Source organism: Diaporthe citri (genome assembly GCF_014595645.1).
Source record: "Diaporthe citri strain NFHF-8-4 chromosome Unknown scaffold_5, whole genome shotgun sequence".
NCBI lineage: Eukaryota > Fungi > Ascomycota > Sordariomycetes > Diaporthales > Diaporthaceae > Diaporthe > Diaporthe citri.
In genome coordinates this window covers 94,069-108,749 of record NW_025064850.1, presented here as the reverse complement: position 1 = coordinate 108,749, position 14,681 = coordinate 94,069, and the positions used below count along the sequence as shown (strand labels likewise).

The following is a 14,681-nucleotide window of genomic DNA, read 5'->3' as shown; positions in this document are numbered from 1 at the left end:
AAAGATGCTATTATAAAAAGATATTAAAAAATAAAAGGATTATAATATTTTACTTTAATTTTAGCTTAACTTAAAGGTTAATTAAAGTTAAAAAGATATTAAAAAAAAAAAGAAAGAAAAAGAAATTTAAAAGAAAAGAGGAAATTTATATATATAAAGTTGCTATAATAAGAAGAGGTAAGTAATATTAATAATAAGCTATTTTATTATTAAAAGGAGTAATTTATTACCTTATTTTTAATTAAGATTAATTTATTATTAAAAAGAAGTTACTTACCTTTAATTCCTTATTTATAAAAAAGTTATTTATCTTTTTATTATAAAGAAATTTTAATTAAGTAATTTATTTTAATTTATACTTAATAAACTTATAAATTAAAAAGGGAATACTTTGCAATTAATTATTATTTAAAAGAAATAAGAAATTATATATCCTTTTATTTTAATTATTAATAAAATAATAAATTAATAGCTTTTAATAATAACTTATAAGCCTTTTTATTACTCCTTTCTTTTAATTAATGCAATTATTTAACTTAAGGGTAGTAAGTTATTAGTTTTTACTATTTTAGCTTATATATATTATTATACTTATTTATTTATAGCTAAGCCTTCTTTTTTTCTTTCTTTTCTTCTTTTTCTTTTTATCTTTATATTATTATTAATTAAAGGTTAAAGGTTAGCTATTACCTAGCTATTTTAATAATAATATACTTTTAATATATTAATCTTTTTCTTTATTTAATTCTTATTTAAAAATAAATAATAATTATTTATAAAAGCTACTTTAAGCTATAATTAAATATTAATTATATTTCTTCTTTATTTTTAATTTTTTTTATTTTAATTACTTATATAATAATTCTTATAAGTGCAAGGCTCTTTTTATTGCTATATTTCCCCTTTTTATTACTTAACTTTTATTATTTACTTTTTACTTTATTATTTATTTTCTTTATTTCTTTTCTTTATAATTAAAAGCTAAAATATCTTTTAGCTAAAAAGGCAAGGTAAAAAAGTAATTTTAATTACTTTTATATTATAAAATATTTTAAAATCTTAATGCCTTAATTTTAATAATTAAGCTTATTAATTTAAAAAAAAATAATTTAGCATTAATAATTATAAAACTTTCTTATTTTAATAACTTTAAAAACTTACTTAATAAAGTATTATAATTTTTAAATATTATAAATATTTAAAATTAATAAAACTTTGCTTAAAAAGTAAATGCTAACTTTTTTAAAAATTTCTTTAAAATAAGAATTATTATAAATAAAGTTTACTTAAATAATATTTAATAATTCTAAACTTTTAATTAATTACTATTTTTTAATATAAAATAAATAGCATTTAATAATAAGCTTATAAAGATAATATAAAAATATTTCTTAAGTATTAATTTTTATCTTAAGCTAAGAAAATTAATTAAGTTAATAAATTTAATAAAATAATATTAAGCCTTTTTTACCCTTAATCTTTTTAATATAAAAAAAATGCTTTATAAATGCAAAAAATTAAGAACTTAGCATATTATAGCCCTTATAACTTAATAACTTTTTAACTTTTAAAATATTATATTTTTACTTAAAAAATCTTTATATTATAATTATACTTTATTTAAGAAATATTAATAATATAAATTAATAAAGAATTATAAATTTATTATTATACTTATTTATATATTTAATTATTAAATAATAGTAATTTTTAATAAAATAAAGAATTATTACTTATTATAAAATAATTTTGCATTAAGAAATAAGAAAAGTAAGATAAATAAAAATGCTAAAGTATTTATTTATAAATATTTAATAATTACTTTAAAAAATAAAATATAAGATTTTAATAAAAAGTTTATATTAAGATTAAGATAAATTAATAAAATATTTTATAAATAATATATTATTAAGTTTATTAAAAATTACTTTAAAAAAAATTAAGGAAAGAATAATTAAAAAATATAAAATTAAGCTAAGGCTTTTTTAATTAAAATTATATATTATAAGATATTTAAAGTTATTATTAATATTACTATTTAAATATTTACTATTTAATTAAAGCTTAATAAAATTAATAAAGCTATTTAAATGCTTATATTAATTTCCCTTATTAAGATTAATAATATAAAAGTAATTAAAGTAAAAAGTAGGCTTTTATTATAAAGGAATATTATTTAATAATAGCTATTTAAATTATAATATATTAAGATTATTATTAATTATAAAAAAAGTATAAGGGAAATAATATCTTTAATATAAATTAATTTAATAATTTAATTTTAAATATTTAATATATAATAAAGTATAAACTTTTAAATAGCTTAAAATTAATTAAATATAATTTTAATTAAATAAGCTTTTAGCTTAAGCATTATATTATAAAATATTTTAAAGTTAATAAGAAATGCTTACCTTAATATATATAAAAATCTTTTTTATTTACTTATTTTAATAATAAATATAAATAAAACTTAAAGTATATTAATTAACTTAAAATAATTAAAATAATAATAAAGTTTACTTAAGAATAATTTAAAAGGCTTATAAATAAGTTAACTAAGTAATTAAATATAAAGCATAAATATTAAAAATAAAAGTATTATAAGAAATAAAAGTAAAAACAAAAGCTTTATAAGAAATAAAAGTAAAAATTAATAAAGCTAAAGTATTATGCTTAATATAATAATTAAAAAAAAGAATAAATTTGCTTTTTATTTTATAAAGGTATTTAAATTTTTAATAATTATATTAATATTAATTATTAAAGTAAACTTTAATAATTAAAAGAATATAATTAATAAATATATTATTAAATAAATTTTAAAAATATTTAAAGCTTTTAAAAAAAAGTAAAAGCTATAATAAAATAAATAAATAAGGAATTAAAAATAGTAATAATAATTAAAATTATAATAAAGTAAATTTTAAAACTTAAAAGCTTAATTAAAGATAATAAAGTTTTATTTTAATAATTTTTATAATATTTATTATAAAGTATTTAAAAAGGGGTAAATTAATAAGTATAAGGAATTATATAAGAAATAATATTGCGTTAAATTTTAGCTAGCTATAAAAAGTTAGCTTTTATGCTTATTTTAAATATTTTTTTAAGAAATTAACTTTTCTCTTTTCTTATATATTTAATGCTTTAATTAAGCTTTTCTTATTTTTAAGAATTTTTAAAATATTTATTTTTTCCCTTTTTTTAATTTTTTTTTATTCTTATCTTCCCTTTTTATTACATTAAAGCTCCTCCTTAAGTTATTCTTAAGAGGATTTAGCAAAACTTATCCTCCATTATTTAGGTAGCTCGTTTTCAATATATATACTTAATTAACCTTTTTTTATTAATTATATACTTTAATAAATTAACTAACCTTTAACCTTTTAATAACAATCTAAGCCTTTTTATATACTTGCTTTTTATAATAATATAATGCAGCGAAATAATAGCATATTTATAATTTAACTTATATATATAATTAATTAATTACCTTTTAACCTTAAGTTTAATTTTACTTAATACCTTTCTTTTTTTTATACTTTTTAAAAGTAATATGCATTTATAAAATAAAGACTGCTAATATAGGAATAATGGGTGTTGTTTATATAAAGGACTATTTAGGATTAAGCAGCTTTAATCCATTAAGATGCCCGGTAGGCAGCAGCCTTAGCGCTATATATAAAATAGCTAGCATAGTTAGGCCTTTTGCCTTCCTTCCTTTTATAGTTAACAATAATTAACCACTATATTAACTAAACGTCGTATTGCAATACGTGACCCAGCCAACAATATATAATAATTTTAAAGATTTTTTATAATATATAAAAGTAATATTATTATATTAAGAAAACATTTATTATTATTATATAAATACATAAAGTATTATTTAATTTTTATATATAAGGTAAAACTAAGATATCTTTTTATATTTATTTTTTTAAAGAGTAAACAATTTTTAATAATATTATATTCCTTAACTTAAAAATAAAAGTTATTTAAAAGTATTTTTATTATAATTTTAACCTTATTATATAAAAAGATATTAAAGATTATATATAGGTAGTAACGCTAAAGGTAGGGGGGTATTGAAGGGGGGGGTAGTTATGTTTTAAATAAGTAATTGCCATTTAATAGATTTAATATAAATAAATTAAAACCTTTCTTTTTAAAACGTTATAAGTATTTTAAAGAATTAATTATATAAATAAAAATTATATTATAAGAAAAGTAAAATTTAATATAATTTAAAATAAATATTATATACTTTAAAAGTAAAAGAATATATAAAAAATAATTTAAAAACCTTAAAAAAAGAAGTTTATTTTATTATTATATAAAATATAATAAGTTAGTAATAAATATTATACCCCTTAATAATAATTTATTTTAAATATATTATATTTTATTTTTTAAAAATAAATTAATGCTATATATCGTTAAGCTATAATAAGGATTTAGGTTATTAGTTTTCTTTTTTTAAAAAAAATATATATATTTAAAACTTATTATTTAAATTAATTAAATATTTATTTTTCAAGCTATTCTTTAATTAATTTAATTTAATTAAAATTAAGTTCCTATTTTTTATTTTTTAAATTATTTTTTTAATTAATTTAGTTAAATTAAAATTAGTTTTAATTTTTTAGTTTTAGTTAATTTTAAAAATTAAAACTAATTTTAGTTTTTAGTTAATCTTATTAACTAAGACTAAATTAACTAACTAAGAAAACTAACTAAATTAACTAAAACTAACAAACTAATTTACAACCCTGGATATGGTAGTCTGGTCAGCTGTAGACGACTCTTGCGTAGACCTCGAGCTAGCCAATTGGCGCAAACGCTGGATGAAGCCTGGGATACCTTTTCAAACCAAGGAAAACAATTAGACAACGCGACTGACTCATTCCGGCTTTGCCCATCAGGGGTAGTCTGTCAGTTCATTTAGACACGCTTGGCCACGGAGTCGAATCATGGCGTCTGCCCGTGCGGTGACTCCCATCGATGGTTTCATCCAAACTTCCAAGGTTCCTACACTGAATCGCTCTGACGTCCTTCCGCTCACATCTTGTCTTCTGGGAATCTCAACCCTTCCTTCCCGACAAGTTCGTCCATCGAGATGGGCCATCGAATTTCAGACGCAATATCATGGAGCATGTCATGTCTTGATTTTTGGAAGCCTCTGACGCCAGCGCCGGTGCTTATCGCCCCTGCCTAAGAAGCCAGCCATGATCATGCCGCAGGCCGGTATCAAAGGCCCTAGAGCATGGCTCGTTGCCATCACTCTGATCTGGTTCTGGGCAGCTGTCGTCTACGAATATCCGAATTTGATCCCCTTCGACGGCGCAGCGCGGATCCAAACACTGACATACCCCTCGGGCGAGTCCGCAAGGCCCGCGTCCTCGCCCGACGTCGCCCCGGCCCATCTCCTTGGGCAAGAGGCCATCAGTGCAGTATGCAATCGAACAGCCTGGAACGACAGCCTGGTTTTCACATGCAACGAGTCGTACGGTGGTGTTGGGAACATCCGCAACTCTATTCTGAACTGCGTTCGCTATGCTATCCAAGCCGGGGCGAGCCTTGTCCTCCCGCGGATTGTGCTCCGGTCCGCTGAAGATATTGGTACCATTGAGACTGGCCAGACGGCAGACTTCTCATATATGTTTGACACGCCTCATTTCTTGGGGTCCATGTCGCTTTACTGTCCGCAATCAAAGGTTTATAACACGATCGAGGATGCCAGGGATGGTCTGGAAGAAAAGGACGGCTTGATTCTGAGTCTCAAACCTGAGTCCCTTGTCGAGGGTGGCGTCCCGCGGACTGGCATTCCAGATCCCGGTGCCTGGCGTGGACAATTTTACTCATGGTTGGACACGCAGATCGCCACCGCAGGGAAGGGCATACCAAGCTTCGTCATCGTGAACCTACAGCGTTCATACATGACATACCCGATCTACTCAGACGGCGAGGCCTTCGCCCATACATTCGCCTCCGTCCTCCAATTTCGCAACGACACCCGCGCCCTGGCCACCAAAGTGCTCTCCTCCCTGGCAGAGCGGTTCTCGCTCGACGTCGACCTGCAAGACGACATCCTCCCGAATGCATTCTTCGGCGTCCACCTGCGCACCGAGGCCGATTCCAAGAAGGCGTGGGAGAGCGCGGGCGACTACTGGTTCTACTCGCACTACAGGAACCAGGTCAAGGTCTACCTGGAGCAGGCACCACGATCGAACCCGGCTGCCATATACATTGCGTCTGGGGACCCTGCTGAGATAGCCCGCCTCTCTGCCGATGCAGCCAAGGTGCCCGCGCCGCACAACTACCCGGTCGTGAGCAAGGTGGACCTCCTGAACGGGACTGATCTGGACGAGCTGCGCGCCCTGACCTTCGACCAGCAGGCGCTCGTCGACTACCTCGTGTTACTGAAGGGGTCCGACTTTGCTGGCGTGGCGCACTCGAGCTTTGCTTGGAGTATTGCGCTGAAAAGGCACCAGTTTGCAAAGAAAGTTGGGAATTTCTTGGACGCCCCTGAGATGCTGGATGATGATCTAAGTAAAGTGTATGGCACAGTGAAGGATTTTGAGGATTATCCCAATGTTCTGTGGCCTCGCAGGTAATCTAATGATGTGAAAGCGATACTAAGCGATTGCATCCAATCAGTAACCTTTTTTTCAAAGCCGTAGAGAGAGCATAGAATACATGTTCGCATCAATCTCACCAACAACTGTCACGATTTCCATGGACAAATGAGTATGTGTGGAACAGCGACCACACCTTTATCCTTACTCTCGACTCTTGCATCGGGACCCTTAGCCTTGTTAGCTGGTACGCCATTATAGTGCGAGACCGAGACTGTCTTGGCATGTATGCGGCGGAAATGAAGCGAGAGCTTTTCACAGCGATCAAGCTTCTGTCAGTTTCACTCTATTAACCACAGTCTTGAAAATTTACACGTGGGATTGTCAGTAAAGTGAACATGAATCCCACAATCTCTCCCTCCAATTTTGGTCTCTTTGTTCACCGACATCCCCGAACGGACAAATTCGGGCATAGTTGAGATCCACACAAAATCCACCATGAAGTCCTTTCCAGAAGAGATCGAATCTGCGCTTGCCAGCTACCGCAAAACCTCAGCGGAGAGGAATAAGCGTGCTATCCAAGTTTATGTCGATGCTGTCGTGAACGCTGACTTTGAGGACGAGACAACCGAATCCGAATTCACCGAGGACGAGATGAACCAAGAGCGGATTGGGCAACTCGGAGACGTCGTCCAGGACACGCTGGACGACCTGACTCAGCCAACAGAGCTCCTAGACCGTTACGACGAGCTGGCACTGAAACTCTCTCTAGATGGTACAGCTGGGGGTGATATCGACCCGGAGGAACGTGCCAGTCTGGCCGAAGCCTATTTCAAAGCCCTCGAAGCCGCCTTGAAGGAAAAGGCGCCTGATGAGGTCAAGGACACCATCTCGGTCCCGGAGGAATTCCGAGTTTTGGCCAAACACGTACTCGGCATTCGCGGTCCAGGGCTTGCCGAAGGACCAGAACGAGCATGCAGAGAATTTCTGGGGTGACGGGTCTATTTAGAATCATTCCGAGATTGCTTCTCGTATATTGGCGCCTAGCGACATACCTGGAAAACATGCTGTGGACGAGAGGGTTGCCTCAGGATGGAACCTGGGCTCGACAGTAGACTGCGATTGGACCTGTGTATATGCACAGGAGTCGGATGATAGTTGGGCTTGGAAATTCGTATGGCCAGATCAAAGTAATTCGCGGGCGTTTGATACCATTCCGGATTTGATGGAGTGGTTCCTGGAATTCTCCGAGTCGGACCCGCCCGTACTTGGAGGTGTCACCGCGGAGAACGTGATAGATCGTGAGTTATTCTACCTCTGATTCCTTTTGAGAAAAGAGAAAGCAATAGCGCGGGCTTTCAGGGTGTGCCATGAGGTTGACTATCAGGGGTATAACAAGGTTATGGTGGGTACAAACATTACGTAGTGAATGCGAGGTAGGGGTCGTTCAGGCGTCCCACGCGCAGAACTTGCGAGTACACATTGTCTCCAGAAAGAACAATGACAAATAATGTGACGACTCTTTTGTCTCTTCGCCTTCACGAGGCACTTTTGGTCCAGCAACCCCCTGCCTCCTTCTTCCAGATTGTCCATCCTCGCACAAAGCCACTGAGCGACACTGGGTGATACCTGAATCTTTACTAACAGCTGCACTTTTAGCCTTGTTCATCTCGACGTCCAACTCTTCAGATATCTCTGAATGATAGGAATTCCCATGTTGGATTGGCAGGTATCGGAATAATTTACCACAACCGGCCCGTCGACGCCGCTTCCAAATTTTGCATGCCCACCTTCATCGTGTGCCAGGTATCTCTTGCCATTTGTAACCCGCATCGGCGCCTTGGGAAAGTTGGTAAACATGGGCGATCATGGGTGCAGGTAGACGCTGAGTGCCGATAGTGGCAGCGATGATGTTGGCCGCTCTTTCAAAGGAGCCACTGATCCTCCCGACCTGGCGGTAGAGTGATCTCAAAGGTTCCTCGCGATACGCATTGTCCACAACAGTTATCTCTGGCTGCTCTTCGCTCGTCGGCTCAAATCTTGCAAATGCTCCCAGTTTGCATGGGCGCTGGGGAGGTTCCCAAGTGGACCGACACTGGCGTGAGGCGACGGTGTCTGCCACGTCCGTCTGTGAAATTGCAACTGTTATTTCCTCAAGTCGTGGGAAAAGTCGGATCAACTCGGAAACGAAGGAATAGGTGAAGCCCTCATCACGCTCGATATCTTGCCATGACAAGTAGTTTTCCAACTGGAATGATTTCCACGGTATGACAACGTGGCGGGCTTGTCGGACCCTCATAGCAGCCGATGCGTTGAATTCATCGGTCTCGCCATGGTTCTGCGTTCTGAAAGATTTCTCCAGGCTAGGGAGCCTTCTAAAATTGTCTATGTAGAGAATGCCTCCACGGGCGTCGTAGTATCGGAAGGGGTGCGTAGTGCCAGAAATCGTCCAGCCAGCGGTGGCGGAGTGCTTGAGTGCGACTTGGCGGGACTCCTGGCAGACATATCGCAATGAAGGCGAGTCGAAAACAACAAGACTGCTTGGGTGGCTCCAATCAAGCACTCCACTCCTGAAATGAAGCTGGATGACTTCATTAAAGGAGCAGACCCGCGATGGGAGGTCGAAGACGGCCGTCTCCCAGATCTCAAGGCGTAGCTCGTATGGGAGTTGCCGGAAGAGATGGAAGGTGGGTCCATTTGCTGGCATTTTGGATGGGTTTGTGGGCTGATCAGCTCCTATCACAGATTTGTTTGTGTTGATGTCGTGGCTGTTTACTCCTGCCATGGTGGAAGGCATGATGTGGACAAACGAAACGAGAGAGACTGAGTGGAGGAGTAAATGCAGGCTCAGCTGATGGGTTGAAATTTATCAGCCCCAACGAAAGGTGTCGGGGAGCTATAAAAGCTCGTAGAAGCCCAACAGGCATGCATTGGGGAGCCTGAGGCTGCCTGTATAGGTAACGTGCTGCCTTCAAATAACTTGGAAGTGAGTAGTTGATGGTGCCTGCTTGGTCTTTGTTGACAGCGCTGCACGTTGTCTCGGTGCCTTCCTTGACTACATACTCGGCCACAATGTAGTGGCATCATTTAAATGCCAACTTTATTCAAAATTAGCCTTTCCCTACACGAACTTAATGTGGTTTATTTTATCACAAAGAATTCATGGCAACGTGGTTGGGGAGGCCGAGAAACATCTCAGCGCTGAGGCATGCTCGGCATGTAGCTGCTAGAGCTTCTGCATCCAATTGGTGGTCAAGAACTGCCTGAGGTAGCCCCACCTGCTCCCTGTTCCTGGCAGCTTCCTACCCACAACCCTTCCCCTGCCCCTGCTTGCCCTGCCCTGACTCCCTGGTGCCTGCCTTGCTCAACCAGAGTGCCAGACTCCGGAATGACGAAAAGCACACCCCCCGGGCGGACAGATGTGATGAGTCCGCCCAAAACGGCTAAGATTAACAATACTCCAAATCACAACTCAAACCCTCCCCAAACCTCCCAATTAAATTCACTTTTCCCAGGCTATTAATTAAATTAAGAAAGGGATGATTAAGGCGCTGGGTTAAGCGTTAATAAGTAGCCAATAGGCCTTGCCTAAGTACTACTTAAGTCCCAACCCGGTACTCTTTACCTTCCTTAAAAATGAGCAAGATATATTTTTTGGAGGAAAGAAATAAGCGGGGACGCTAGCTATTTTGGGCCGACTCATCACATCCGTCCGCCCGGGGGGTGTGCTTTTCGTCATGTCGGCCAGACTCTTCCATCCCCGGAAAATGGCGAGGTGCGGCTCCACCTGACAATGAGCTAAGGCCAACGTCACCCCACCGCCCATGGGGGAGCCACCGTAATGTGTACAGTAACAAGACTGACTGAACGGAGGACTGCACCTCAGCACAGTCCTTCGACATGATGGCGTCAGCTCAGTAAAAAGCTGGCTGCTGGCTGCTGGCTCCTGACTGCGGGCTGGTTACCACTTTGTCCAACCCGCGAAATGCTGCTCGCCTTCCTTTCCTTGCCCCCTTCCCGTGCTGATCTCATGTACTGGTCCATTGTGGTTCGATCTCACGATCCTGCCCACGGGTGCTGCGCCGGACTCATCTGCTGTGTCAGCGGTGTCAGAGGCTGGTGGGCTGCCGTCGAACAGAAAAAGTAACAAGAGTGCAAAAAAAGACGAGTATCAACAGCTGCTGCGCCTTCAAGTGGCCGGGTCATGTCGAGATCCCGCTGGCGGTAGCACACAGACGAAGCCGCGAGACGTTGCACGGCCTTGTGTGACATTGTGCCGATGGGAATCACACCGCTTCTGGCTTTCTGGCTCGTCACAGACACGACCCAAATCTCGTCTTGCCTCCCGAGTCGAATGTTGGGTCCATAAGCAGGGCAGTCTGGCCATGTGAGCCAGCCAAGCATGGCTGTACGTTGAGCCAAAGCCAGCTTTGAGGTCCTTTGGGCCACGCAGGCAAAGCTGGTAGACTAGATGCTTCCAAGCATGAGACAAGGAGATCGATTCATCTGCCCAGATGTTGGTCTCCTGATGTCTTACAGGCAACCCAAGCTGCTCCCCACCGTTTCCGTTGCGGCTGGTGGACACAGCCCTGCGAAACGGGCGAAACGGACAGATCGGGCATCTGCCAACGCCACATGGCGCCTAGCCTGCAGGTGCAGGCGGACCTAGCTGTAGCTGCGACTTGCGAGCGAGTGCAACAAACGCGACTGCAGACTGGATGGGTGACGGCACGGCTCCACGTATTTGGATCTCACCCTCGTCTTTGCTGAGCTTGGGGCCCAGGGATGCTACAGCTGCACCTGCAGGCTGGATATCCTGTCCAACTCGGTGGCCAACATCCCCCAGCCCACCGCCCTCAGGCCTGGTCTCGTTAATATATACATGACATCGCTACCTACAGTGATCCTCTCTTCAATTTCTTCTCTTCCTCACTCAGGTCCGGCAGACAGTCGTACACTCTTCATTCTCACATCCTATTCCCCTTCTAACGCCTGCTAAATTTCTCTGCCGAGGACACGCGACACTCTCCTGTGAATCCTAAACTTTGAGCCCCCCTTGAATTGTCCGCCCACAGGTTGTCAGCAATATGACTTCATCCGATGCACCTGGTCGCCGCTTCTCGACGGGGGCTTCAACGCATCGTCAGAGGCAGATGAGCCAGATCCTCGACAAGGAAGGGCATTTCAAAGCAAATCTTACAACCCTCTATGTCGGAATTTCCGCCGTGTTCGCAAACGACCATACCGCGGCCGTGGCCCTCGCAATCCATGACACCGTCTATCTCATTGACTTTTCCGTCAAGCACATTACTCTCGATGACTCCGTGAAGACTGGCCATGATCTCATCGCCGACTATGTCATCTCTGCCTTGCAAGCTTACGAGCATGAGAATTTCGCAAAGTTCATAGGTGCCGGCCTACCCGCCACTGTCAAGTATATGAGCCCCTCTCTATGCTCCCGCCTCTGGCTAGAGATCGATATTGTCCCCATCGTGCTACGCCCGGATGAGGAAAACAAGGAGAAGAGTTTCTGGGACATCAAGCGGGTGGATGAGCAGGCTGACAGCATGGCCCGCAAGTGTATCATGTAGGTAACTCCCGACCCTGCCGTGCTGCCCCAACAAAACTGCCTTGAGCACATCGAATCAAACAAGCCCGCGGCCATCCTCTGTTGACACTCCTCCAGGCACTTCGGACCATCTCTAGTGCCGCTTCTCCAGGTCGGCTTTCGCGGTGTCGTTCAGACTGATGCCGCATTCCGTGCTCACCTCACTAACATACAGAACCACAAGGATACGTGCACACCACCGACCTGGGCTTCTACTGTCAAGTACGCCGACCAACTTCGCAACAAGAAGACCAAGATTGCCTTCTTCAGTAGCACGCCGCAAGGGGGCGGTGTTGCCCTGATGCGTCATGCGCTCGTCCGCTTCGCTCGGCTCGTGGGCGTTGATTTGACCTGGTACGTGCCAAAGCCTCGGCCTGGAGTCTTCCGTATCACCAAGAATATGCACAACATTCTTCAAGGTGTCAGTCACCCGGACCAGCGCATCTCAGACGACGAAAAGGCTAGTATTATCGACTGGATCACGGACAATGCTGAACGTTATTGGTTCTCGGATGGCGGCCCCCTCTGCAGGCCGGAGGAGGGCGGAGCTGATGTCGTTATGATCGATGACCCACAGATGCCTGGGCTGATTCCCCTGATCAAGAAGCGGACCCCGGACCGCCCTGTCTTGTACAGATCGCATATCCAGATAAGGACTGATCTCGTCGCCAAGGAGGGCAGCCCGCAGGCCGACACGTGGGATTTCCTGTGGGCAAACATCAAGCATGCGGACATGTTCATCAGCCATCCAATCCCGTCCTTTGTTCCTCACAATGTCCCGAAAGAGAAGGTCACCTACCTGCCGGCCACTACCGATTGGCTTGATGGCCTCAACAAGCCGCTCAACCAGTGGGACTCTGGTTACTATGGTCACAGCTACAACAATGCCTGTCATGCACAGCGCATGACGGAGCTGCACTACCCTGCTCGCAAGTACATCGCACAGGTTGCAAGGTTTGACCCGGCCAAGGGCATCCCCACAGTGATCGATTCGTATGCAGAGTTCCGTCGCCTTTTGGACCAACGCGGAATCACCGACACCCCACAGCTCGTGGTCTGCGGAAATGGGTCTGTGGATGATCCCGACGGAAGTATCATCTACGACCAAACGATGATCCAGATCGAGAGGACATATCCTCACCTGGCCGGCGACATCAGTGTTATGCGCCTGGATCCCAACGACCAGCTACTCAACACCATCATCGCCAATGCACATGTGATCCTTCAGCTGTCCACCCGCGAAGGGTTTGAGGTCAAGGTTTCGGAGGCGTTGCACGCGGGTCGTCCCGTGATCGTCACCAACACCGGCGGCATCCCGCTGCAGGTGAAGCCCGACGTCAACGGGTTCCTGGTCGAGCCGGGAGACTGGGCGGCCGTTGCGAAGCACCTGGTCGACCTGTTCACGGACGACGAGCTGCACAAGAAGATGAGCTACGAGGCACGGACCGGCGTGTCGGATGAGGTCGGCACGGTCGGCAACGCGCTTTCGTGGTTCTACCTGGCGGCCAAGTGGGCCGAGGTCGGCGTCAGGAAGGGCGGTGGGAAGGGGGGCCTGGACGGGAATGAGAAGTGGGTGAACGACATGGCTCGGGAAGAGGCCGGCCACCCCTACAAGAAGGACGAGAATCGTTTGCCTCGGGAGTTTACGGCGAAGAAGGAGTAAGGATCATTACCTGAGAAGGTCGATGAAGTCTGAGACTAGTCGTGGGGTTATACTCTACTCTCACTTATTCATGATAGATGGGGTTCCAAGTGTGTTGACTTAAATCGGGGCTTAGAGGACATCAGACTTGATAAAAAAACAAACAGATTCAATTTGACTTTGCCAGCCATTGGACATCAACAGAATCAGAGCTAACTCGAAGGGACTGCGTCACACTCCCAGGCACGACTGGATTTTTATTTCCGCCCGCGATGTAACGATGCATGTCGATTCCAGTATTGTGTATGCCACCCATTGCGATTACGGTCCCCGCGTAACATTACCAAGTTTGCGATTCCGGTTTCCATTGCCGCGAACGCCTTGGCGGGTCGGCCAATATGTGTCAGAACCCCAACATAGTGGATCAGTCGAGGGCTCCTCAGAGCGGAGCAGCGAGTGGGCGTATTTGTCTGACCCCCCGGATTTGGGTGGGTCTGGGGAGGAACTACCCCAGATGCGGACGGCGGCGGGTTGTCTGGTTGGTCGTGCGTCTGCCGGGGTACATCGAGCATCGCAGCATACCCCAGGCAACTGGTGCAGAACAGGCCCGAATATGGTGAATATGGTGAGGGGGAGCCTCGGGGCGGCATATGGACATCACCTGAGGAGAGTTGCGTCGGAGATTATCCAGGTATTCCAGCTACGCGGAAAAGCTTAAGATACTAAGAACCAGGGCGTTCCCGAAATGCTGGGTGAGAAGAAAATTCCCACGATGTAGTTTGATGTTGTACATCATCGCCACAGAAGGTTGAGCACGGCCACTTCTGCCCATACCCACAAATACATACAA

The 14,681-nt window shown here is 40.8% G+C and overlaps 4 protein-coding genes across 4 annotated transcripts; 3 read left to right on the top strand and 1 right to left on the bottom strand.

The window, feature by feature from the left end:
• Positions 1-5,231: 5,231 nt before the first annotated feature.
• INS49_010759 (uncharacterized protein) lies at positions 5,232-6,620 on the top strand (the record flags this gene model as incomplete). The annotated part of the gene is made up of 1 exon (XM_043171482.1): positions 5,232-6,620. One exon carries the CDS (start codon positions 5,232-5,234, stop codon positions 6,618-6,620), a length of 1,389 nt encoding a protein of 462 aa, XP_043023227.1.
• A 459-nt stretch (positions 6,621-7,079) lies between these two features.
• On the top strand, positions 7,080-7,976 carry INS49_010758 (uncharacterized protein; the record flags this gene model as incomplete). Its single annotated transcript, XM_043171481.1, has 3 exons — positions 7,080-7,508; positions 7,591-7,882; positions 7,969-7,976. The coding sequence occupies 3 exons, from the start codon at positions 7,080-7,082 to the stop codon at positions 7,974-7,976; spliced, it is 729 nt and encodes a 242-aa protein (XP_043023226.1).
• A 397-nt stretch (positions 7,977-8,373) lies between these two features.
• On the bottom strand, positions 8,374-9,366 carry INS49_010757 (uncharacterized protein; the record flags this gene model as incomplete). Its single annotated transcript, XM_043171480.1, has 1 exon — positions 8,374-9,366. The coding sequence occupies one exon, from the start codon at positions 9,364-9,366 to the stop codon at positions 8,374-8,376; it is 993 nt and encodes a 330-aa protein (XP_043023225.1).
• A 2,302-nt stretch (positions 9,367-11,668) lies between these two features.
• INS49_010756 (uncharacterized protein) lies at positions 11,669-13,852 on the top strand (the record flags this gene model as incomplete). The annotated part of the gene is made up of 2 exons (XM_043171479.1): positions 11,669-12,168; positions 12,268-13,852. The coding sequence occupies 2 exons, from the start codon at positions 11,669-11,671 to the stop codon at positions 13,850-13,852; spliced, it is 2,085 nt and encodes a 694-aa protein (XP_043023224.1).
• Between the last annotated feature and the right edge of the window lie 829 nt (positions 13,853-14,681).